This window comes from Bufo gargarizans, chromosome 5 (genome assembly GCF_014858855.1).
Source record: "Bufo gargarizans isolate SCDJY-AF-19 chromosome 5, ASM1485885v1, whole genome shotgun sequence".
Lineage (NCBI taxonomy): Eukaryota > Metazoa > Chordata > Amphibia > Anura > Bufonidae > Bufo > Bufo gargarizans.
Genome location: NC_058084.1, coordinates 186,207,068 through 186,234,619, shown reverse-complemented (window position 1 = coordinate 186,234,619; position 27,552 = coordinate 186,207,068). Strand labels below are relative to the sequence as shown.

At 44.4% G+C, this 27,552-nt stretch overlaps 1 protein-coding gene across 1 annotated transcript in view; it reads left to right on the top strand.

The window, feature by feature from the left end:
* Nucleotides 1-27,552, top strand: part of LARS2 (leucyl-tRNA synthetase 2, mitochondrial) — a 185,240-nt gene that overhangs the window by 29,019 nt on the left and 128,669 nt on the right. The window contains exons 4-5 of the mRNA XM_044293661.1: nt 13,319-13,410; nt 27,322-27,382. Coding sequence (XP_044149596.1) covers nt 13,319-13,410; nt 27,322-27,382 — 153 coding nt within the window. The remainder of the gene's footprint in view (nt 1-13,318; nt 13,411-27,321; nt 27,383-27,552) is intronic.

Below are 27,552 nucleotides of genomic sequence, written 5' to 3'. Positions count from 1 at the left end.
TTGTCCTGGGTCCATGACCATTTTTGTCCTCTGGCTCCCTTCCACGAAGGCCAATCAGGTTCTTTAAAACCTTGAACGATTGGTGTCCGGTCATGGTCCTCTGTCAATTGGTAGCTCTGTTGCAAGATGCCCCCCTAGATGGCCCGCTGCTTCCTTGGCATGAGGGTTTCCTGACGTCAATCCAGTTCGTGTCCCACATCAGAACGCTGGCCTCAGGTCTCGGTTACAACCCGCTGGCCATCACAGGACACTCGCTCCGAATCGGGGCCGCATCCTCAGCATCAAAAAATGGGGTCCCGGCGCACGTGATTAGATGCATGGGTCGCTTGCTTCACAAGGTACATCCCGAACCCGAACGTAGAGATTTCCCAGGCTTTCTGTAACCTTGCTCTCTGAGAGGAATTAAAGTTTTTTTGGGACACTACTCTGCTCTCCTCGTCTATTTTTGCCCACTACTAGGCTTACCCTCGCTCCTGGCTTCCGGCACAACACAGCCAGCTAGGTCAGGGGAAGCGCTTCCCCCTCATCACAGTCTAAGCCTCTCCCATAAGTGGAAGCCTGAATTTGTGGGAGGGGCATCTTACCTTCTTAAGCTCCAGACCCCAGCTCCTCAGGGCGCTTCTATTCATACCCTCCCACCCCCCCTGTTTTCAAACACTCCCCTTAGGGTACGCCCACTACTAGGCTTACCCTCGCTCCTGGTTTCCGGCACAACACAGCCAGCTAGGTCAGGGGAAGCGCTTCCCCCCTCATCACAGTCTAAGCCTCTCCCATAAATAATACATGACAAGCTCTTTCTAATGAAGCTAGAAATGAGATTGATACAACTTACGGTCAAGAGTGGCACTGTTTCTGTAGAAAAAAGCAGACCCTTATTGTCAATCCAATCCTATACAATGTCTTTAAGGGGATTTTCCAGGAGTGCAATATCTGATTGGTGGGGGTCTGACTCCCTGCACCCATGCCAGTCAGCTGCATGGAGAGGCCGTGAGGCAACACTGAGCCCTGCAGCCTCCTCACAGCATACCATGCACAGTCCTATACATTGTATGGTAGCTGTGCTTGGTATTACAGCCCAGACCAATTAACTTGAATAGGACTGAGCTGCACATTAGCAATGTGACCAATGAACGAAACGTCACTGGCCTAGGAAGAGCGGTGATCACCAGAATGCTGTGGCCTCTTCAAGGACCCCCACCAACTAGATACTGATGACCAATCATGAGGATAGGTCATCAGTATTGTTCAGGTTAAAGTAAAGGACTTAAGGTCCAAGAATCCGCCAGATAATCATTAATGACGGTTCACATGAACGCTTGTTAGTTATTATCTGGCGAGGTAAAGGTGCCGCTGATTGCCAGATGAATGAGCGAAACACTTGTTCGTCGGGTAATTGAAACGTTTGTGCAGGCACATAAATCGTCATTTACTGACAGCAGATTGTACATTGAGTATAAGGAAGAGCGATGATATTAGTGGTCATTCATTCCCATGTAAATGCAGCGGTCTCTTCAGATGCCGAGCAGGCGCTTGCCGGGAAGGAACTCTTCCTTCCCGACAATCACCTGCTGAATTGTCCCATCAAAACGGACCCTAAAAGTGTTGTCCAGCTGTTAATATTGATGACTTATTGTCAGGATAGGTCATCAATATCTGATTGGCGGGGGTCTTTACACTACGCCTTGTCTCCTGGTGGTGTAGTGTAATTAAAAGTATTCACACCTGAGACAAAGTGCAGTGTAATGAAGAGAATGCAGAGACAGCTGATCAGCGGGGGTGTCGGAGCCCCACTGATCAGATATTGAAGTCATATCCTGACTATAGGTCATCAATACTAACAGCTGGACAACCCCTGTAGAAGGTTAAACTGTAGTGGTTTGAAGTGGGTAGCCACTTACTGACAACCCAAAAGTGCAAGATCATATAGAGCTTGTTTTAGAGCACTCCTTCACAGCAGCAGTAAACTGGGGTTTCCCATTGTAATTACTAGGGAGGCACAAACTTGCTTCAAGTTCGAGGAGCTGACCAGATTGTAAGTTTTGTGGGAAAAGATTCAGTGTAACTTGTCATTTATTGATTCAAATCCTTGGTCTTTCTATATTTTGGAGTCTAGTGGGTGGTCCGATTCACTGATTGACGTCTATCTCTATACATAATAATACAAGGAATGAGGTCACTGAGTAGGACCGCCCACTGGACTCCTGAGATTAGAAGAAGTAAGTGAGAAGTTCTAATATGCTACCTGCAGATTGCACCGCATGTCCAAGCTAACAATTTCCCTTTAATCTAGAGAACAATGCATGAAAGTAATGATTCTCATTCACTGGATCCCACAACATTCAATCAAATGAGAACGTGACTGCAGTGCCCCTGATCAGAGCAGGGGAGAGGATAGCATCTACTCTGTAATCTGTGGAAAAAAATCCAAATTGATTTATTTAGCAAAGAACGTTGATTATTGCAGTTTCTATGCGTCATCAAATGCATGTACAAAGCATTCTTTTTGTATGATCAGATTTTTTAGTAATCTAGCTTCGTTGGATATACTCATTATAATTCTATCTGCAAGAAAGCTGAACTGGCATCTGGCATCCCCAAACTAGATTTGTGAGTACAGAAGCCATGACTGTCAGCTGCCCTTTTCACATGCATTTTGCCTGTGTAGCTTTAATATTAGATCACTCTGGTTAACAGCTGAGGCTCTGTTTACCCTGCTATCAACCTACAGTTTGTCCCAGTTTACAGATATGTCATGAAGATCACTTGGCCTAAGAATATATACCATCGGGTGACCTCTGTAAATTGCAGTTGGATGAATGCTGTTTGAAAACCTGATGAATTGGCTTAAAGAGGACCTTCCACTGATGCTTCATTTTTTATTTTTTTTTCCCTGATGCACCCCTCCGTTGTGCCGCTATGACTCTCTACTTTTTTGGCGCCCAATATGTTAATTCCCAGAGATGAGGAGATATGTGCTCCCCTCAGTGAAAATCTCCTTGGCTGTGATGCTGTCCAGTCCCCGCGGACCGCTCCATAGCCAGGGAGATGACGTGCTGTTCTTGTGAGATTTGGTATCTCTCACGAGAACAGGCTATGTAAGCGAGTATAGTACTCGCTGTACTCGGTTATATACCAAATCTCATAAGAACAGCATGTCATCTCCCTGGCAATGGAGTGCTCTGCTGCGATTTGATAGCATCACAGCCAAGAAGATGCCCACTGAGGAGAGCACAGGTCTCCTCTTCTCTGTACCGATACTAGGAATTAACATATTGGGTGCCAAAAAAATAGAGTCATAGTGGCACAATGGAGGGGTCTATCAGAAAAAAACTGTAGCATCAGTAGAAGGGGGACTACCATATCAGGTATTCAGTTTAAAAAAAAATCCCATGAAAGTTCCTCTTTAAAGGGATCACAGTGGCATGCAAAAGTTTGGGCACTCCTGGTCAAAATTAAGTTAAAGATGGCACATTCTCTTTCTATTTTAAGCACAAATCATTTTTCATTTTCAAAATAACAAAAAAAGAAAAGGGCCCAAAGCAAAACTTTAGGCATCCTGCATGGTTAGTACCTAGCAGCACCCCCGTTGGCAAGTATCACAGCTTCTAAACGCTTTTTGTAGCCAGCGAAAAGTCTTTCAATTCTTGTTTGGGGGATTTTTATGTATTCTTCCTTGCAAAAGTCTTCACGTTCTGTGAGATTCCTGGGCCGTCTTGCATACACTGCTCCTTTGAGATCTTTCCACAGATTTTCAATGATTTTCAGATCAGTGGACTTTGACGGCCATGGTAAAACATTCAGCTTGCACCTTTTCAGGTAGTCTACTGTGGATTTTGAGGTGTGTTTAGGATCATTATCCATTTGTAGAAGCCATCCTCTTTTCAGCATCACCTTTTCAACAGTTGGTGTTATGTTTGCTGCCAGAATTTGCTGGAATTTCATGGAATCCATTCTTCCCTCTACCTGTGAAATGTCCCCCGAGCCATTGGCTGCAGCACAACCCCAAAGCATGATGTATCTACCCCTATGCTTATTGGTTGGAGAGGAGTTCTTTTCATGAAATTCTGTACCCTTTTTTCTCCAAACATATCTTTGCTCATTGTGGCCTAAGAGTACTATTTTAACTATTAACTATTTTACTATTTCCCTTCACTGCTCGACTTTGCAGCTGTGAGCAGATGTAACTACATGCTGTCCTATTCACTTCTATGAGCTGTCCCATAGAAGTGAATGGGACGGCTTGTAGTTACACCTTCTCACCGTTCTCTTCAGACCCGCCACTCCCGCCGATCTGATATTGATGACCCATCCTGAGGATAGATCATCAATATTAAAATCCTGGCAAACCTCTAAGTGTTCACAGTAGAAGTAATTTTGACCAGAGGTGCCCAAACTTTTGCATGCCACTGTATGCAAGAGTTAAAGACTTCAGAGAGTGGCCAACCCCGATGGGTTTCACACTTACCTTGTTCCCACTGCTGGGTTTCAGCTCCATTGTCCACCATCATCTCTGCAGCTCCACAATGGTTTGGCATTAACATTGTGTTGACAGGCGCCAGGTGACTGCTGCAGCTAACCACTGGATGCATCCAGCACATGACGCCATGTGACGGGGACCAGGTAACTATGAACCCCATCGCAGGTTAGCCACTGTCTGAGGTCTTATTTACTCTGAAATAAGATGGTTAATTACCATTGAGAAGTAGTGTATTTATACTTCTAGTGGCACAGATGCTAAATTGGAAGGTAATGGGCTTTATGCCAGATTTCTGGTGTTTAAATGTGACAAAATTTGGTACAAATTATGTTTTCGACAAACAATTGTGACTTTTTAGTTTTATGTCACTTCTACTTTATTTTTATTTTTTAAATAAAAGTGACTGGAGCTTAATTGCATGGGCACCAGAAAACTGTTAGGAGCAGGGATGAGCGAACCCGAACTGTATAGTTAAGGTTCGTACTGAATTTTGGGGTGTTCGTGACACGGACCCGAACCCGAACATTTACGTAAAAATTTGGGTTCGCTGTTTGGCGATTTCTATGGCGCATTTTGAAAGCCTGCATAGCAGCCAATCAACAAGCGTCATACTACTTGCCCCAAGAGGCCATCACAGCCATGCCTACTATTGGCATGGCTGTGATTGGCCAGTGCAGCATGTGACCCAGCCTCTATTTAAGCTGGAGTCACGTAGTGCCGCACGTCACTCTGCTCTGATTAGTGTAGGGAGAGGATGCATCTGCTGTTAGGGCGAGATTAGGCAGGGATTAACTCAGCAAAAACACTTAATGAAGTGATCGATCTACAGCTGTGAATCATTCAACTTCTGCTAGTTAATTGCTCACTGTTTTTAGGCTGCCCAGAGCGTTTTTCTGTCACTTTTTTCTGGGGTGATCGGCGGCCATTTTGTGTCTTGTGGTGCGCCAGCACAAGCTGCCACCAAGTCCATTTGACCATCAATAGTGTTTTTTTTTTTTTTTTTTTGCTATATCCTACATCAGGGGCTTGGCTGTGCTTATTGTCACCCCTAGAAACTCAGGATAGAATTTTCTATATTTTATTGAAGGGTGAAATTCACTTGCAAAAATAGCAATTCCCTTAATCTGGTGTTCCAGCTGTGGCTAGCCAAGTGTAATACTGTCTGCTGTCTGGCAAAGGATATATATTTTTCTGGGGTGAAATTCAATTGCCAAAATAGCAATACCCTAAATCTGGTGTTCCAGCTGTGGCAGGACAAGTTTTATAGTGTCCGTCAAAGCATAGTTTTTGTTCTGGATTGAAATTCAATTGCCAAAATAGCAATACCCTAAATCAGTGGTTTCTGCAGTTGCAGGCCAAGTGTAAATCTGTCTGTAGGGTATATAACACTCAGCGTGCATCTCCAAGTGTATTTTTTTTTCCGTAAAAGGGTATATTACACAAAGTGTTAAATTACAATTGCTGATAACATAAGCCTTTAAATTTGCACGCACTATTGTGCATCTCATAGTGTATTTCTGTCTGTAAAAGGGTATACTACACTCAAGGTGTAAATACAAGTGCTGATAGGGTCATCCTCAATAACTTCACACGCTACCGTGCATCTCCAAGTGTAATTCTTTCCGTTAAAGGGCATATTGCAATAAGTGTTAAAATACAAGTGCTCAAAGCATAATACTATATATTTTTTTCACACGCTACTGTGAATCTCCAAGTGTAATTCTGTCCATAAAAGGATACCTTTCATCCAGGGCCTAAATACTAGGCCTACAATTGATATTCCCCTAAATCTGTGGTTACTGCTGTGCCTGTATTAGTGTAATACGGTACATAAATAGATAGCCAGATAGTGTTAGGTGCCTGTAAAAAAAGGCCTGAATTTGAATTCAATACATTGGGCCAAATAATTTTTTTCTTATTGTGGTGAACGGTAACAATGAGGAAAACATCTAGTAAGGGACACAGACGCGGACATGGTCGTGGTGGTGTTAGTGGACCCTCTGGTGCTGGGAGAGGACGTGGCTGTTCTGCCACAGCCACACGTCCTAGTGAACTAACTACCTCAGGTCCCAGTAGCCGCCAGAATTTACAGCGATATTTGGTGGGGCCCAATGCCGTTCTAAGGATGGTAAGACCTGAGCAGGTACAGGCATTAGTCAATTGGGTGGCCGACAGTGGATCCAGCACGTTCACATTATCTCTGCCATTATCAGTCTGTCACATCACCCCCATGCATATCAGGGAAACTGTCTGAGCCTCAAGTTATGCAGCAGTCTCTTATGCTGTTTGAAGACTCTGCTGGCAGGGTTTGCCAAGGGCATCCACTTAGCCCTTCCCCAGCGGTGGAAGACATAAAAAGCACTGACGCACAACCACTTATGTTTCCTGATGATGAGGACATGGGAATACCACCTCAGCACGTCTCTGATAATGACGAAACACAGGTGCCAACTGCTGCGTCTTTCTGCAGTGTGCAGACTGAACAGGAGGTCAGGGAGGAAGACTGGGTGGAATACGATGCAGGGGACGATGAGGTCCAAGACCCCACATGGAATGAAGGTCGTGCCACTGACTTTCAGAGTTCGGAGGAAGAGGCAGTGGTGAGACCGAGCCAACAGCGTAGCAAAAGAGGGAGCAGGGGGCAAAAGCAGAACAGCCGCCGCCAAGAGAGTTTGCCTGCTACTGGTCACCGCCACCTGGGACCGAGCACCCCAAAGGCAGCTTCAAGGAGTTCCCTGGCGTGGCAGTTCTTCAAACAATGTGCTGACGACAACACCCGAGTGGGTTGCACGCTGTGCCATCAGAGCCTGAAGCGAGGCATTACCGTTCTGAACCTTAGCACAACCTGCATGACCAGGCATCTGCATGCAAAGCATGAACTGCAGTGGAGTAAACACCTTAAAAACAAGGAACTCACTCAGGCTCCCCCTGCTACCTCTTCTGCTGCTGCCTCGGCCTCTTCCTCCGCCTCGGGAGGAACGTTGGCACCTGCAGCCCAGCAAACAGAGGATGTACCACCAAGACCACCACCTCCGTCACCAAGCATCTCCACCATGTCACACGGAAGCGTTCAGCTCTCCATCTACATTTGAGAGAAAGTGTAAATTCCGGCGCAGTTATGGAGAGGGGGATCTGTGGGTGGCGCAGTTATGGAGAGGGGGATCTGTGGGCGGCGCAGTTATGGAGAGGGGGATCTGTGGGCGGCGCAGTTATGGAGAGGGGGATCTGTGGATGGCGCTGTTATGGAGAGGGATCTGTGGGTGGCGCAGTTATGGAGAGGGGGATCTGTGGGTGGCGCTGTTATGGAGAGGGGGATATGTGCACTGTTATGGGCATAACAGTGCACAGATCCCTTTCCTCATAACAGTGCACAGATCCCCCTTCCCATAGCAGTGCCATACACAGACCCCCCCTCCTCCCCATAGCAGTGCTATACACAGACCCCCCTCCCCATAGCAGTGCCATAGACAGATCCTCCCCCCTCCCCATAACAGCCCCGGCCCCGATGCTTATAAGTCGGACTAATCACGTCTGCATCTTTATTTTACCTTTTTACAATGACGCTCCTGTAACAGCCAGGCAGAGCGGACGGCGGCGTAACGTCACTCACTCACGTGACGCACCTGCTCCGCCCACCTCATGAATGAAGGAGGCGGAGCAGGCGTGTCACGTGAGTGAGTGACGTTACGCCGCCGTCCGCTCTGCCTGGCTGTTACAGGAGCGTCATTGTAAAAAGGTAAAATAAAGATGCAGTGCCCGCCCGCCCGCATAGCAACGAATCGGCGATTATTCGATAACTGGATTCGTCGACAACGAATCCAGTTATCGAATATAATCGATTACATCGATTAATCGTTGCAGCCCTACAACCAAGTGTCCGATAAAATCAAGTGTGCACTGCGCAACGCCATCTGTGGCAAGGTCCACCTAACCACAGATATGTGGACCAGTAAGCACGGCCAGGGACGCTATATCTCCCTAACTGCACACTGGGTAAATGTAGTGGCGGCTGGGCCCCAGGCGGAGAGCTCTTTGGCGCACGTCCTTCCGCCTCCAAGGATCGCAGGGCAACATTCTTTGCCTCCTGTTGCCTCCTCCTCCTACTCGGCTTCCTCCTCCTCTTCTTCCACCTGCTCATCCAGTCAGCCACACACCTTCACCACCAACTTCAGCACAGCCCGGGGTAAACGTCAGCAGGCCATTCTGAAACTCATATGTTTGGGGGACAGGCCCCACACCGCGCAGGAGTTGTGGCGGAGTATTGAACAACAGACCGACGAGTGGTTGCTGCCGGTGAGCCTCAATCCCGGCCTGGTGGTGTGCGGTAATGGGCGAAATCTCATCGCAGCTCTGGGACTAGCCGGTTTGACGCACATCCCTTGTCTGGCGCATGTGCTGAATTTGGTGGTGCAGAAGTTCATTCACAACTACCCCGACATGTCAGAGCTGCTGCATAAAGTGCGGGCCGTCTGTGCGCGCTTCTGGCGTTCACATCCTGCTGCTGCTCGCCTGTCTGCGCTACAGCGTAACTTCGGCCTTCCCGCTCACCGCCTCATATGCGACATGCCCACCAGGTGGAACTCCACCTTGCACATGCTGGTCAGACTGTGCGAGCAGCAGCAGGCCATAGTGGAGTTTCAGCTGCAGCACGCACGGGTCAGTCGCACTGCGGAACAGCACCACTTCACCACCAATGACTGGGCCTCTATGCGAGACCTGTGTGCCCTGTTGCGCTGTTTCGAGTACTCCACCAACATGGCCAGTGGCGATGACGCCATTATCAGCTTTACAATACCACTTCTATGTCTCCTTGAGAAAACACTTAGGGCGATGATGGAAGAGGAGGTGGCCCAGGAGGAGGAGGAGGAAGAGGGGTAATTTTTTAGCACCTCGCATTGTACGGCCGAACTTCTCGAACCCGAACATCCAGGTGTTCGCTCAACTCTAGTTAGGCGTAAGGCCCCTTTCACGCATTGCGCCCGCATGGAATCCAGACTCATTCATTTAAATGGGTCTGTGTACATGAGCGGTGGTTTTCACGCATCACTTGTGCGTTGCGTGAAAATCGTAGCCTGTTCTATATTCTGCGAGTTTTACGCAACGCTGGCCCATAGAAGTGAATGGGGCTGCGTAAAAAACGCATCGCATCCGCAAGCAAGTGCGGACGCAATGCAATTTTCACGGGTGGTTGCTAAGAGATGTTGTTTGTAAACATTCAGTTTTTTTTATCACGCGCGTGCAAAACGCAGTAAATCGCATTGTACCCACGCAATAAAAACTGTACAACGCGATTTCAAACGAAACTGAATGGATTTGTTTGTGAAATCGCGCAGTTTTCATTTTATTTTTTTTTATTTTTATTTTTATTTATTTATTTATTTTTTTTTTTTTTTACTATGACTGGCCTATGAAATGTCAGTAAACCCCACTGTATGCGAGCCAGGTAGCAGAATTGACACCACTGTCAGGTAATAAGGTATAGACTGTCTACTTGAAAGCAGACAACTAGGTGCAGTACTACATGTGAGGCAACTATTTGTGTCCTTTAATTATTATGATATACCTTTCATTTATGACAGCTTTTTTGCTATTGGATCAATGGGATAGAAATGCTTACTGACAAAAAATATCATGTCTTGTAATAAGATACAGTACTCTGGTTATAAGATGATATATTTAAGCTGAATCGAGAAGCATAAAGGTCATTTAAAAAAAGAACAAAAATTTACCTGATTAAAAAGAAAGTGTAGCGTGGGTTTCAACAGTAGAAAAATGATATTTGATTATGCTTACTATAATATATCTGTAAAATAAATAAAAATGGTTATTAATATACATCAGCAGTTTCTTACTGTATGTGAAAGAATTTTCTGGAGACATTGCTCTATGTGTGGAAAATGCATTTAGTGCTGCGATGTTATTATGATTGCTCTCTTGTTAATATATGGGTAATATTATTGTTTTTAGTCTATAGCATTTCCTATTTATATGCAGCAAATGGATGGGTTTTTATAAAGAGAAGGGAAAACACACAAAAAGCACAATGAAGAAATTGTGTTCTGAAACCCACATTGGCTTTTAGCATTGATCTGTGGAAATCCGACATTTTGTTGATCTTGCTTATAGCACATAATTAACTTCACACAATGGTATTAAAGGGATTGCCTCAACATGATAAGCCCTTTCTATATTGCACAGTGCCTTGCCTCGGTTACTACAAACCTGTGAAAAAAAGACTTGTATTCTTTATGCAAATTACATCTTCAGTGCAACAAAGGGAGGGGCCTAGCCCCTCTGTCCACCGCTGCTTTCAACTGCTGACCACACCCCTCGTTGAACTGATGTCCTAATTTGCATAAATAATAAAAATTGTTTTTTTGGGGGGGGGGGGGGGGCACTGCAGTCGATTTTCACAAGACAGGTTTATAGGGGTTTGTACTGATGACCGATCCTCAGGATAGCGCATCAATATCTAGTTGGCAGGGGTCCAACACCTAGCACCCCCTGATCAGCTGTTTGAGGAGGAGGTGTGCTCCACCCGAGTGCTGCTTCCTCTCCATTACACTCTGCGTCATCTCCCCTGTCTAATTCCAAGAACTCGTTCCATTCAAGTGAATGGTTGAATAGGATTGCTCCTGCATACAAGTGCTTTTTAAATGTTGTTGATTTTTTTAAAGTGACTGTTCATATAAAAATACTGAAGTATACCAGTTTACGCACATACTGAAATTTCCTGTTTTCTACAGGAAATACTGCATACTGCATTATCAGCTTTGCCATGTAGATTGGGACAGGTTCAGCTAAGCCATTTAGTTATGATTAAAAGGTGGCAGCTGTATTGTACTGCTGGGGGCCTAAAGAAGTCATAGCTGGGTTTTATTTTCACCTTGGGTAAAGATTCAATTTGTGGCCCTTCCCTTTTACCTTAGTCCCAGAGCCCATCGCCCAGGGAACATGCTCTGCTACCTTCTCTGCTACATTATGCCTTGGATGTAGCAGAGATCCCTACATGATTAGGGATTATAAAATCTGGTGGTTATTCCAAACTCTGCTCCACTAAAGGCACATTAGTACGGCGGATTCTGCTGACAGTCTGGTGTGAATATTTTGTTCTGAACCACCAGGAATTACAGCACCTCACAATGATAACGCGCATTGGTTACGTTTTTAAATGTTAGGCTCCATTCACACGTCCGTGGTGTGTTGCGGACCTGCAACACACCCGGCCCGGCACCCCTATAGAAATAAATGGGTTTTGGAACCGCGCTGCTGGACACTATGTGCTCCGGTCACAGGTGAATGATACAAGGGTGTCCACCCTCTCCTCTATGTCAAGGGATACGATCCTTCCAGATCTCCTCCTCTACAAGGTTTAAGATGATACGGAGAATAGTGAAGCACCCTTGAGAATCTTATCTTTAAAAGGTTTTATTCTACTTACAACAAATCAGTAGACAAAAGGCATAAAATACAAATAGATCGTCACAATCCTGCCCCTTTTGTAGGGCAGGATTGTGACGATCTATTTGTATTTTATGCCTTTTGTCTACTGATTTGTTGTAAGTAGAATAAAACCTTTTAAAGATAAGATTCTCAAGGGTGCTTCACTATTCTCCGTATCATCTTAAACCTTGTAGAGGAGGAGATCTGGAAGGATCGTATCCCTTGACATAGAGGAGAGGGTGGACACCCTTGTATCATTCACCTGTGACCGGAGCACATAGTGTCCAGCAGCGCGGTTCCAAAACCCATTGATTTGACTTTGCCAGTGTGAAACCTACCGCACTATTCTGGGACCAGCAGCAGCGCAAGTACTTGTCCGTGTTGTGACATAGGACTGACCACTTTGCCATTTCTGTATTTTACCCCTATAGAAATGCCTATTCTTGTCTGCAGCTGCGGACAAGAATAGGACATGTTCTATCTTTTGCGGAGATGCGGACCGGAAGATCGGGGCCGCGCTCTGCAAATGCGGATGCGGACTGCACACTGTGTGCTGTCCGCATCCATTTAGTCCCCATAGAGAATGAATGGGTCCGCACCCGTTCCGCAAAATTGCGGAACGGATGCGGACCCATTTGCGGACGTGTGAATGAAGCCTTAAACTGACTCTCAGGGATTTAGAATTCATTGATTCTTGTTAAAGCAATGGCTGAAGGGAGAAGTAGTAGGGTATACGTATATTGTGACTGATTGCAAGATTTTGGTCTTGCGTTTTAAAAAGTTTTGTTTGTATACCTGTTAAAAGGGTTCTCCGGTAATAATTTAAAATTACCTGAATAGGTACGCGATCCGTTCCGCAAAAAGATAGAGCAAGAGCTATTTTTTTTGCGGTGCGGAAGCACGGAACGGAGCCTCAGAAAGCACTCCGTAGTGCTTCCTTAGTGTTCTGTTCCGTGGTTCCGTTCCCCACCGTTCTACATCTCCGGATTTGCAAACCCATTTAAAAAATGAATAGGTCCGCATCCGTGATGCAGAATGGCCACGGAACGGGACCCGTGTATTGCGGATCCGCAAATGCACGGGCTTCACACGAGCCCTAACACTTGCAGATTCTACATATTGGTGAATGTTCCTGTCAGGCTGCTCAGCCATGATGCCATATCACGGGCAGGATCACATCATTACCATCTATTATAGAGCAGTGTAACAAAGCCCCACTCCCTACTCTAGGTAGCTCTGCAAATGAAGGCAACCAGTCCCGCTCATATTCTATGACAGGTTGCTGGTGGCCATTTCAAATCAGTTACCGTGAACCCCTTTGGTTCTTCTTGTCTTGCAATTATGTTACTTTGGAGTAGCAACATTCCTATTTATTGTTTCTCATTCTTCATCTGTCAGGTCATTAATCCAATGGGCTGGGATGCATTTGGACTGCCAGCTGAAAATGCCGCTATAGAGCGAGGTCTGAATCCAGACACCTGGACCAAAAGGTATTTACTTTGTGGTGCTAATTTGTATTTGTATGTTCCAGCTGCAATGAAGATAAGTGTCGGACTGTATTTTTGGTCTTCATCCAATTCAAATTTTTTGCGCACAGGATCCATTCATTCTATGGGTCTGCAAAAAAAACAAAACACCTGTACGTCTGTTCTGCAGTCCCACAAAAAAGATAGAACATGACCTATTGTTGTCCGATTTGTCCGACGTAACACGGACATCACATGGATGTCAACTATATTTTTTTGCAGATCTGCGTTTTGACGGCCGCAGAATAAATATGGCTGTGTGAATGCCCCCCTAAAATGAAACACTGTGGATGTCAGACACGTCTTTCTAATAATGGTATATTTGACACTTCAGATATACTGACTCATTTTGACCACAGTTTCACGCCAATTCAATGCGCTGGTGGAGTTCACATTTTTCCATACATCTCTTGTACATCCTATCATGACATAAAATCTCAACAATTCCCATAGTGCATTATTTACTATCTGGTTGGTGACACGGTCCTTTGATTGACTGGTTCTGTTTTGTGTATTAATAATAATCATAATAATATTTATTTATATAGCGCCACAATATTCCGCAGCGCTTTACAACTTCATAGGGTCCATGTACAAAACAAAAGTAACTGGCTAATATGCAACTGAAACACTAGGAGTCAGGGCCCTGCTCGCAAGAGCTTACAATCTAGGAGGAATTGGGGGTGACACATAGGGTAGTTGATTGTTGGATTTGAGCCATTATTGAACTGACAGGAGTGGTGCCGGCCGATCTGCTTAGGGTTGGGACTACTAGAGGATCGAGTTCAGGCCAGAGGAGTTGGTGGGGGAGAGGTTTAGTCTGGGAAAAGTCAGTTTAGGTAGCTTGATAAGCCTGCCTGAAAATATGTGTTTTTAAGGCACGTTTGAAGGTTGAGAAGTTGTGAATTGACCTAATATTTTGGGGCAGAGTATTCCAGAGAGTAGGTGCAGCTCCAGAAAAGTCTTGAAGATGGGAGTGAGAGGTACGAATCATGGAGGTTATTAGTCTTAGGTCGCTAACGGAACGGAGAGCACGAGTAGGGTGGTAGATGGCGATGACGGAGGAGATGTTTTAATTATTGAGTTGTCCGAGTTATCTGTGTGATCAAAACCTTTTAATTACTGATGACCAGTGGCGTAGCTACAGGGGTCGCAGCGGTCGCAATTGCGACCGGGCCCCTGAGCTAGGGGGGCCCACAGCCCCCCCACCGCCTCCTATTCAAAATCCAGGCCAGGGCCCGTCCCGGGGGCAGTGCGCACGGCGCAGCGCAGGCTGTTGGCGGCTCACGTGTCTGTCATGTCAGAGGGGGCGGCCGCAACATTGAGTGAGCCGGGTCTGACTGAGTGAGGAGGAGCCGGAGGCGTGGTTTCCGCGCATATCCGGCTCCCAGTCAGACACTCAGAAGCAGGCGGCAGTGCGGACGTGCGGTGGCTGGCGGCGAGGTGAGTTTTGAGACTGTCTAGTGGTGACACTAACGGGCGGATGTGGGGGAGAAGATGCGACTCGCGAGTGAGGGAGGTGAGGGTGGTGGCGTGACGAGCAGAGGGTCACGGTCAGCAACCTGTGTGTGAGGCGCTGTCTGAATATGAGGAGGGGTCTCTGTGTGTGAGGAGCTGTCTCTGTATGGGGAGCAGCACGTGGTTACATCCCTTCCCAAGTTCCGTTCCCTGGATAGCTGACACCTATTTGGCTGGGACAGGACTGTGACTTCATATGTGCTCACCAGTTCAGTGGGAGGCTTTGATACAACTTGGTCCTGCATGTTCTGTCCTTGTTAATGCTGGAAGTATTGCCCTATTAACACATTGCTGTGCCCCACAACACAAGTGCTGCTCACAGTAAGGCTGACTCAGTAGTGCCCTCCTCACAATTTTGCTTCCTTTAAGGGTACTTTCACACTTGCGGCAGGACAGATCCGACAGGCTGTTCACCCTGTCGGATCCGTCCTTTCGCTATTTCGCCGGACCGCCGCTCCGTCCCCATTGACTATAATGGGGACGGGGCGGAGCTCCTGCGGAGCACGGCAGTGCACGGCGAAAGGCCTCTCACCGCGAACTGCCGTACTGCGCCGGAGCTCCGCCCGTCCCTATTATAGTCAATTGGGATGGAGTGGCGGCACGGCGAAATAGCGGAAGAACGGATAGTGACCGTTTTGCAATAATGTCCCTTTAATGTCCCTTTAATGCCCTTTACAATAGTGTTGGCCCTTCGTGCAGCCTTACAAGGCCACCTATACAATAGTGTGGCCCCCTTAGTGTCCCCCACAATAGTGCTGCCCTGTAGTTTTAATAAAATAAAAAAGTAATACTCATCTATCCCAGTCCCCAAGATGATTGGAGCACACCTTCCCCCTATCCTGTGTTCTCCCTCTGCTCAGCTTAGCAGGAACCATGACGTTTCTGCATTGCAACTGTCCAGGGGCGTAGGTATAGGGGGTGCAGAGGTAGCAGTCACTATCGGGCCCAGAAGCTTGAGGGGGCCCAAAGACCCTTGTGCTTCATAAGAAGACACCAGTATTATAGAAAGCGCATGCTGGTCAAGTTACACCTCTGACTGGAGAGAAGAGGTTAGGTCAAGATTTGGCTTGGGTGGTGCCGTTTCAATTTTCTCCTCCCCTGCCACTGGCCACAAAGCACAGAGGGAAGGGGGGCCCAAACTGAATTCTTGCACCAGGGCCCATGAGCCTTTAGCTACGCCCCTGCTGATGACCTATCCTTAGGATACATCATCAGCATCTAATCGGTGGGGGTCTGACACCTGGGACCCCTGCCCATCAGCTGTTTGAGAAGGCAGTGGCGCTCGCAGTAGCACCATGGTCTTCTTGCTGTTTTCCTGCATTCCCAGTGACATCATAACAGGCCAGTGATAATATTTGTGACGTCACTTTCAAGCCAGTGATAATAGTCATGACATCATTGGCGAGAAGGCCACTGCACTACTGACTTCTCAAACAGCTGATCGTTAGGGCTCCCAAGTGTCCGTGGACCCCCGCTGATCAGGTGCTGATGATCTATCGAAAGGATAGAGCATCAGTAATCAAAAGGTATACAACCCCTTTAAGTACTGTTGCAGCAGCTCTTTCTTCTGGCTAAAAAAAGTCTAAAGTAGACTACTGTTTTAATTTTAATCATATTTTAAGCATTTAATTGGCTGTAAAAATAAATTAACCATTGGTTTAAAGAAGTCTTTAAAATGCCTTTTACTAAGGAGACACATACTTTCCCCCCTTTCTGTCAGACTTATGTAACGTCTATTTTCCACCGCTGGCAAGTCTAAAGCATCTAAACATTCTGCTTATAGAACAAATGTAATTATGTCTTGATTGCGGAGCTGTCAAAACTCCAGCCTATTTGCAGCGATTAGGTGTTCTTCTCTGGCAATTGCATTACAGCTTGTAAACTGTATTTTACTTTGTGACAGGTCTTGAGTTAAATTGGAACATTTTGAGCAAAGGTCCAAAACCACAGCTCTTTTTAATTGAAAGGGCTCGTGCACATGAGTGTGTGCACCCCGTGCCCATGCTGCGGATCGCAAATAGTGGTCTGCAAGTCATGGGCACTAGCCGTGTGCTCGCCATTTGCGGAAACGGGCCCATTCACTTGAATGGGTCCCTGCAAAAAAAAAATAGAACAATGTGGAAGCGCTCCATATCTTGCAGATTGCAGACACAGTCAATTGATACTGAGTGCACACGGCCGATTCAGGACATTAACTAATACGCCTCCGACTTTTCCCTGCGCCTGAACGGCACAGGCAGAGCAGCTATGATGCTGGTACCTGATTAACCAATAACAAAGCTCCGTACATCAAGCTTTGCCCGAGGACACCAGCAAACATAGCAGCTAAAACTACTCCTCAAAAATGGTAAAAGGAGTATTTTTGCTCTTCTGGAAAACATAGAGTGCGACCTCTGGTGGGGAGTATCTGTCTCTGCATTTTACATGGACTGATATATCATGCAGCTATGCCCAAGTTCTGAACGAATGCAGACGGTTGTATTATCTGAACAGATCCGTCTGTACAGATCCATGACTGATCTGCACCAAACGCGAGTGTGAAAGTAGCCTAAGCGTTCAAGTGTCTGCTGGGCTTATCCGGACCTTGCAAGAAATTGCTTCTTCTTTTGATGGACTAGGATAACACTGCATACATCATCCACAGGCCCCTCTAAAACCCATGCCTGCGCAGGACAGCGGTGAACCAGCACATGCACATTGTGTTTACACAGGGATCCGTGCAAGCACAGAAATTATTTTTCTTTTGCCCATATCAAAGGGGACCTTCAGGAACCTTCATAGACTATCAATATTTGGTTGGCGGGGTCCGACCTATGATCAGCAAAATAAAGGTCCCTTCCATTGTTTACACCGTCACAGCGGCTTGTCCCATTCTATGAGGACGGACTGCTGTGCACCTACAAACAAGCCTCTGTGCCTGTATGACCAATGCGATTGACCACCCCTACAAGGGTGAAATGGTATCTCTCTCCTCATAGCCCCAGAAAACTACTAACCATACATGTCTTTTAGTATTGCCATAAGGCTACTTTCACACCTTCTTTCCCTTTCCGCTATTGAGATCCGTCATAGGAACTCAATATCATAGGAAAAGGCTTCAGTTTTGTCCCCATTCATTGTTAATGGGGACAAAACTGAAGTGAAGGGAACGGAGTGCACCAGAATGCATTCCATTCTGTTTCATAGCGTTCCCATGACGCACACAAAAGCGCTGCAAGCAGCGTATTTGAGTGCGTCCTGGGATGCAGAGCAAGACGGATCCATCATGACTCACAATGTAAGTCAATGTAGACGGATCCGTTTTCTCTGACACAAAAGGATCCGTCCCCCATTGACTTACAGTGGTTTTAGAGACGGATCCGTCATGGCTATTTTGCAGATAATACAGCCGGATCCGTCCATAACGGATGGAGACGGTTGTATTATCATGACGGAAGTATTTTGCAGATCCATAACGGATCCAGCAAAAACGCAGATGTTAAAGTAGCCTAACAGGTTAATATTATCATTGTAAAATTATAGAATATATAGGTCTTTGCTGTGTAACCGGCAGATCACAAAAATGATACACATGGCTATAGACATTTTTGGTCTTGAAAGGACAAGTGTAGAACATTGTTCCTTATGTTTCTTAATTGCATTTGCATATCATCTAGCAGTGTTAAGCCTGTATGTCATGGATCGGTGAATGCACTAAACATTACAGCGTTGAGTAATTGCTATAGTTTTAATAATTCTGAATTAATTAGCTTTTTATTTGCCTAGAACCAGATTAAATGGCTCTGATTGTTTCAATGTTCCCAATCCACAATTTCAATTTACTCTGCCAGAAAGACAAGACTTTATTTTTTTTTTGTTTCCTTTTTGTAAAGGTTTATTTTTTATTCCTCTTTGAAATTGAGAAGTTGCCTTTTTTCATGGCTCAGCAGAGTGCACACAGCAGCGTTCACCTGTACCGCCTGCGCAGTGATTGCAACTATCGCCAGCATTGTGCCTCATGCACACGACCGTGCCGTTTATTGCAGTCCGCAAAAAACGGAAGGCGCCCGTGTTGCCTTCCGCAATTTGCGGAACTGAACGGACGCCGGCAATATAAATGCCTATTCTTGTCCGTAAAGCGCGGGCAAGAATAGGACATGTTATATTTTTTTGCGGGGCCGCAGAACGGAGCCACGGATGCAGACTGCACACAGAGTGCTGTCCGCATCTTTTGCGGCCCCATTGAAAACGGCGGCCCAGATGCGGACCCAAACAACGGTCGTGTGCATGAGGCCTTAGAGTGCGAGATGAAGGTGATAGCTCCATGTTTGTATCTATTGTATTTCAGCAACAGTCCCAGGATCTGCAGGACGTTGGCTACATCCATTTCTGGAAGAGTGACTCAGCCTGTTAAGCCATTTACAAAGTCCACCACATTATATATTTCAAAAGGATAATCCGTGCGGTTTTTGAATATTGGCGACAGAGGTGTCTTTGAAGAAACAGATTCAAAGAGAAATTTATCGAGCTACGCTTTATCCAGATCTGCTTTATAATATTGCCCCACAGAATTTTATTTTATTTTTTTCATTTACTTCAAAAGATTTGTCATTTGAAACAGTCAGAAGTGTATCTTGAAGCGGCTAAGTTTCTATGGAAAATATGTAACAGGGCTTCCCTCCTACCATGTATAGAACTGCGGCATCCTCACGCTCTATTCATTGCATTAGAAGCCTCTAGTATTTTTAACAGCAAGATTTTTTTGCCATTAAAAACACTGGTTAACTGATTTATCCGGCCAGATAAAAATGTATTTTAATGTACGTGACATGCAAATAGCTGTCCCTGGGGCGTCTCAAATTCAGAGCCGATCTGCTCCACTTCCATTTTCCATTTCGTTTTGTCATGGAGTACCTGCTCCTCTGTGTCGGCATGTGACTAGTGAAGCGGGCTCACAAGTTCTGTCTCCGCATTAGCCGTTACTCCATTGAGCCAGACAGCGAGCCCCCTTCAAGCAGATCTCTAATCATGTGCCCGCGGGAGGAACTTAAACCCTCAAGTGAAACTGACTGGCACTGAAATCTGGACACTGGCGGGGTGGACTGGTCATAGACCCTACAGGAAAATTTCCCAGTGGGCTGATGCCCAGGGGAGCCACCCAAGTCCTCCTCTCTACCGCTGGGCGGATACATAATGAGCCTTAGTGGTAATTGACGCTGTGAGAATCAGGGACTTATGTACTTGGTTAGCGTCCGCACATATCCTCTTGAATTTAACTGCTATGGCCGCATCTCACCTCCATCTCAGCCTTCTGCTCCATATCTTAATCAGAGACAACTAGAGGAGGACAGAAAATGGCAGCTATTGATGGCTACCACAGAGGGACAACTTTTGGGGCAATATATTGTGCTGCACTGTGGTATTTGGTTCTGCTGGGATGGTATTTGGCATTATGGTATTGCTGACCCTGCCTACTTGTGTTGGCCCGCCTTCTGTCATTTTGGACACTACTACAACATGGGGCCATTTAGTTTTTTGTTTTTTTCCTGGGCCATTTTTAGTTTCCAGTCTGCGCCTGGACACCGGGACAGTTATATTGAAAGTATATCAGTATGTTTTTTTCTGTTAATTAAAAAACAAAAATCGACACAAAAATAAATCAAACAAATTTCAACGTCTCTGCCAGTAAAGCAAAGAAATGTTGATAATTGCTAACATCTGATTTATTACTATATGGCTTCGAAAAAAAGAAAAGGAAAATATTTTGGGTGCTTCAGATCTTAACCCCTTCACGACTGCCATCCGGCTATATACATCCTATGTGCACATACTCCGTGCAGATAACACATATATAAACGTTATGGCACCTCTTTAATCCAAGCACTGCAAAGCGCTTAGATTAAAGCTTCTGACCCTGGACTGCCGCTGTCAGGGACAGTGTACAGTCCAGTAATGCCGCCACTCTGCAGATCAGAGCCTGAAATCAGGTACTATATGCTCAGTGCCCCCAATCTGTGCTCCCAGTATGTGAGCCCCCTGCCCCGATCTGTGCCCCATGCCTCCAGCTTTACCGGGCGTGCACTATGTATGTGCCGGCAACTGTGCCCGCCTGCCCCCATCCATGCCCTCATCAGTGTCCCCTGCCCCAAGCCCTCATCTTTGCCCCCTTGAGTGGTCCCCCTGCTGTATGTGATGGCGGCGGCTCCGTTCCTGAGCCGCCGCCATCAGCAGCGAGTGTCAGCTGTATGCTGACACTGTGCTGCAAACCCTTCCATCGGGCTGCTACTTTGCGATGGCAGTGGCCCAATGGTTGCCATGGCAACCGGGCGCCTTTCAAAGGCGTCCAGTGTTGCCATCTATCAGTGTAAAACTGATGACTGCAGGAGCATTGCAAAGTATAGTACAGCTATCAGCCCCACTGGATCTTCAAGATCCAAGTGGGACTTGATCCCAAAAAAAGTGTGAAAATAAAAAATGTAAAAAAAAAATGTAAATTAAAAATAAAATAAATGTACCTTTCCACATCCGACTCATTTATATGAGATTAAAAAAAAATAAAAAATAAAGTAAATTACACATAATTGGTAACACCTCGTTCGTAATGACCTGATCTATAAAATGATAACGGTACCAATCCCGTGTGGTGAACGCTGTAAAAAAATAAACAATGGCTGAATTGCTGTTTTTTTGCCTCACCTCCCAAAAATATTTAATAAAAAGTGATCAAAAAGTCATATGCATCTAAAAAATGATACCAATAAAAACTACAGCTCATCCCGCTAATAATAAGCCCTCATACAACTACGCTGAACAAAAATATAAACGCAACACTTTCGGTTTTGCTCCCATTTAGCATGAGCTGAACTCAAAAATCTAAAACATTTTGTATGTACACAAAAGACCTATTACTCTCAAATATTGTTCACAAATCTGTCTAAATCTGTGTTAGTGAGCACTTCTCCTTTGCCGAGATAATCCACCCCACCTCACAGGTGTGGCATATCAAGGTGCTGATTAGACAGCATGAATATTGCACAGGTGTGCCTTAGACGGCCCACAATAAAAGGCTACTCTGAAATGTGGAGTTTGATCACACAGCACAATGCCACAGATGTCGCAACGTTTGAGGGAGCGTGCAATTGGCATGCTGACTGCAGGAATGTCTACCAGACCTGTTGCACGTGCAATGAATGTTCATTTCTCTACCATAAGCCGTCTCCAAAGGTGTTTCAGAGAATTCGGCAGTCCTGGGGGTGAGCGGTTTGCTTACGTCAACGTTTGATCGAGTGGCCCATGGTGCGGGTGGGGTTATGGTATGGGCAGGCGTATGTTATGAACAATAAACATAGGTGTATTTTATTGATGGCATTTTGAATGCAAAGAGATACTGTGACGAGATCCTGAGGCCCATTTTTGTGCCATTCATCCACGACCATCACCTCATGTTGCAGCATGATAATGCATGGCCCCTATATTGCAAAGATCTGTACACAATTCTTGGAAGATGAGCATGTTTGGGATGGTCTGGATCGGCGTATATGACAGCGTGTTCCAGTTCCTGCCAATATTCAGCAACTTAGCACAACTATTGAAGAGGAGTGGACCAACATTCCACAGGCCACAATCAATAACCTGATCAACTCTATGCAACGGAGATGTGTTGCAATGCATGAGGCAAATGGTGGCCACACCAGATACTGAATGGTTTTCTGACCCCCCCCCCCCCCAGTAAGGCAAAACTGTGCACGTTTCAGAGTGGCCTGTGGGCAGTCTAAGGCACACCTGTGCAATATTCATGCTGTCTAATCAGCACCTTGATATGCCACACCTGTGAGGTGGGGTGGATTATCTCGGCAAAGGAGAAGTGCTCACTAACACAGATTTAGACAGATTTGTGAACAATATTTGAGAGTAATAGGTCTTTTGTGTACATACAAAATGTTTTAGATTTTTGAGTTCAGCTTATGCTAAATGGGAGCAAAACCGAAAGTGTTGCATTTATATTTTTGTTCAGCGTAGTTGTGAGGGCTTATTTTTAGCGGGATGAGCTGTAGTTTTTATTGGTATCATTTTTTAGATGCATATGACTTTTTGATCACTTTTTATTAAATATTTTTGGGAGGTGAGGCAAAAAAACAGCTCTCCACCACAGTTTTTTTTCGTTTTGCGGGCCATTTTTTGCGTTCTGTATACGGTCCGTATACGGAACCATTCATTTCAATGGTTCCACAAAAAAAATGGAATGCACTCTGTATGCATTCTGTTTCCGTATGTCCTATTATTGCCCGCAAATCACGTTCCGTGGCTCCATTCAAGTCAATGGGTCTGCAAAAAACAACGGAACGCATACGGAAATGCATCCGTATGTCTTCAGTATCCGTTCCGTTTTTGCGGAACCATCTATTGAAAATGTTATGCCCAGCCCAATTTTTTCGATGTAATTACTGTATACTGTACGTATGCCATACGGAAAAATGGAAACACAACGGAAACAAAAAAACGGAACGGATCCGTGAAAAACAACGCAAAACACTGAAATAGCCATACGGTAGTGTGAAAGAGGCCTTAGATTTGTGAACAATATTTGAGCTTAATGGGTCTTTTGTGTATTTACAAAATGTTTCAGATCTTTGAGTTCAGCTCATGCAAAATGGGAGCAAAACTGAAAGTGTTGGGTTTATATTTTTGTTCAGTGTATGTTGATGGAAAAATAAAAAAATTATGGGTCTTAGATTTTGGTGATGCAAAAAAAGTTTAATAAAAAGTGATTTTATGATTTAAAAGTGGTAGAAAATGATACAATTTTATTGTCGCCATAACTGTATCAGCCCACTGAATAAAATGATCATATCAAATATACCACATGGAGAACCCCATAAAAAATAAAAATAAAAAAACACTGACAGAAATGCAATTTTTGCTCGCTTCACCTACAAATTTTTTTTTATAAAAAGCACTCCAAAAGCCATGTAGACCCCAAAATTGTACCAATAAAAATGACAGCCTGTCCTGCAAAAAAACAAGCAGCTACATTGATCAGAAAGTTATGGGTCTTCGATTTGGTGATGCAAAAAAAATAAAAAAAGTTTAGTAAAAAGTCATTTTATGATATAAAAGTGGTAGAACATGAATAAAACAATTTAAATTTGGTATCGCCAGAACCATATCAACCCACAGAATACAGCCATCTTATCAAGTATACAACATGGAGAACCCCATAAAAACTAAAAATACAAAAAAAACACTGGCAGGATTGCAATATTAGCCACTTCACTTCATAATTTCTTTTATCAAAAAAATCATAAGGTACCCCCAAAAAATTGTACTATTAAAAACTAAAGCTCACTCTGCAAAAAATTAGCCCCCACACAGTTCAGTCAACAAAAAAAAATTAAAAGTTATGACCCTTAAAAACTATTTTAGCAAATTTAATGTTAGAAAATGCAGATCCCGCTCCTTTCCTTTTGAATTCTGCCATCTGCTCATACAGCAGTTTACAACCACATATGGTGTGTTGCCGTATTCAGGAGAATATAGGTAAAAATTATGGGGTGTATTTACTCCTGTTATCCCTTGTTAAAGTGAAAAATTTGGGCTTTTTGGTGATTTTCACAGCCATGTGTCTCTAAATATTATGAAACGCCTCTGAGGTAAAAGTGGTCAGTAAACCCCTCAATTAGGTTATTTGAGGGGTGTAGTTTCCAAAATGGAGTCACCTTTGGAGGTTTTCTACTGTAGGGGTGCCTTATTGTGCCTTCAAATAGGACACCACACTCAAAAGCCATTCCAGCAAATCTGCTCTCCAAAAATCATATGTTGCTCCTTTCCTTATACACCCTGCTGTGTGTCTACACAGCTGTTTACAAACATAAATGGGGTGTTTCTGTAAAGTGCAGAATCAGGGTAATAAATATTGAGGTTTGTTTTGCTGTTAACCCTTGCTGTGTTATGGAAAAAATTGGATTCAAATTAAAAATCTGCACAAAAACTGAAAATTTAAAATTTTACCTCCATTTTGCTTTAATTCTTGTGCTAAAGGGTTAGCAAAGTTTGTAAAAAGAGTTTTAAGTAATTTTAGGGGTGTAGTTTCTAAAATGGGGTCATTTATTTGTGGTTTCTATTATGTAAAGACCTCAAACTGACTTCACAGCTGAATTGGTCCTTGAAAAAGTTGGTTTTGAAAATTTTATAAATAATTTGAAAAATTGCTTGTTCAATTCTAAGCCTTCTAACGTCCTAAAAATATAAAATATGATTTTCAAAATGATGCCAACATAAAGTAGACATAGGGGGAATCTTACGTAAAAACTATCTAATGAGGTATCACTATCTGACTTTAATGCATAGAAATTCAAATTTAGAAAATGTAATTTTTTTCCAAATTTTCTGTAAGATAAAACTTATTGACCCAAATTTACCCCTAACATTAAAGGGGTTCTCCGGAAATTAAGAAAATGAAAATACGTAATTATTGCTTAATTATAAATATAATATCTCTCATTAGTTAGCTTGTTTTGTCCAGGGAGCAGTCATTAGGATAAATAAAATGGCCGCCATCTTACTAGTCCACACAAAACCTGTCCTAATCACACAGGAGGACAAGTTACTTGAGAACCCTGACCTAAAGAGCTGCCTCCTCCTCCTCTCTGCTCTGCTTGTCAGTTATTATGATCCTAAATACAGTTTAATATGATCTTCAGCTGAATCTCTGTAGGAACAAGTTCAGGAGACATAACGTACAGAGAGGAGTTAGGGATGTGGCTGTGTGGGCGATCTGGCTGCGACATCTGTCACCCCATTGATCGCTAGGGTTGATTCGGCTGATCTGGCTGGCTAGGCGGGGCTCCCCTTCCTCCTTTACCGCTCCATGTGCATCCCTCCCGAAGCTGCGCGCTCGGTCGAAGAGGATGGCTGTCCCCGGTAGATAAAGCACTGATCTTAGGTCATACGAGTAGCTGCGCTCCCCTGCTAGAACCTCCAAACAAGCTCAAGGGGATGTGTCTGTGTCCTGCTATATGATTAAGACAGGTTTTGTGTGTACTGATAGTACGGCGGCCATTTTATTTCTCCTAATGATTGCTCCCCAAACAAAACGAGCCGTCATAACTAATGAAAGATATTTGGGAAAATATGAAAAAGTAATATTTGCATATTTTCATTTTCTTAATTCCTGGAGAACCCGTTAAGTACGAGATGTCACGAGAAAACAATCTCAGAAAGGCTTGGATAAATAAATGTATTTCAAAATTTTTAGCACACATGACATGTCAGATTAGCAAAATTAAGCCAGTATGTACGCCAGATTCAGTGACCGGATTACAGTGCCGGAGTTCACAACCCAAACGTGAACCTGGGCTTATAAACACATGTAAAAATGGAGATTCCCATTGTTCTTCTCCATTAGGGAGTCCATCAAAAGGGCAGATGACGTCTAAAGCTAGACACACACACAAGATATTTCTCAGTTGGGAAATAAGGATGCATTCATACATTGCAGTTATGTCATAGTAAAAAACCCTGTATGTTTTGACACAATTTTGGAAAAATTATGAAAAAAAACCAAAATGTGACGAGTAAATAAACTTTAACTGATAGGCATAAAAGGAGTCAGCAGATAGTGGTTTGGCTGAACAAATTTTCTTTCCTAAATTTAGAAGCAACATTTTTAAAAAGTCGTCCTTGTATTATTCATGTCCTATAAAGCAATTGGTACTCACTAGGGTGTCTTTTTAAGTGGCACTAGGCAGTGGTAGTAGGCTGTGCTGCATAAGGGTTCATGCACACGAACCTATATTCTTTCCATGTCCATTCCGTTTTTTCTGCGGAATGGACATATGGAAACGGAAAGCAAAAAAACAGAAGTTACTCTGTGTGTATTCCGTTTCCGTATGTCCGTTCCGCAAAACAATAGAACATGTCCTATTATTGTCCACATTACTGACAAGGATAGGACAGTTCTGTTAGGGGCCAGCTGTTCCGTTCCGCAAAATACGGATTGGACACGGACGTCATCCCTATTTTTTGCGGATCCGTGTTTTGCGGTCGTGTGCATGAGCCCTTACCCTGTACTATGTACTGCGAATCAAAGGGGGGTTATAATACATTTATTTTGTCTGTGTGGCAATTGCAGAAGTTACACTATAGAGGGACTTTCTGTAATCCCCAAAAAGTGTGAAGGCTAGGAATGTTATAAAACGAACAAAGAAAACATCCGTACTGACTCGCTCAATCTCCCGCCGTTCACGTGACGGCTAAGGCCAGTAATTGGCTGCAGTAGTCAATTGGAGTAGTCGGCGAGTGTCATCACTGACACATCACAAACACACTGTTCAGACAGGCAGCTATTTGCACTAATTGTTCTGCATTTCTACCTTGCAGCAATATTGAACACATGCGGCAGCAGTTAGAAAGAATTGGCCTATCATTCAGCTGGGATAGGGTAAGTGAATTTGTATTTAACAGGTGAAATTTTCTTGCCTTTTATATTGTGAAAAACTTTGTTTTCTGAAACATTCACTGCAAAATAGTATTTTTGTGTTTGATGTCCTTCCCATCTTAGATATGAGAAATTATAAGCAGATTGTATACCGTCTTTGCTTGGTACCAAGC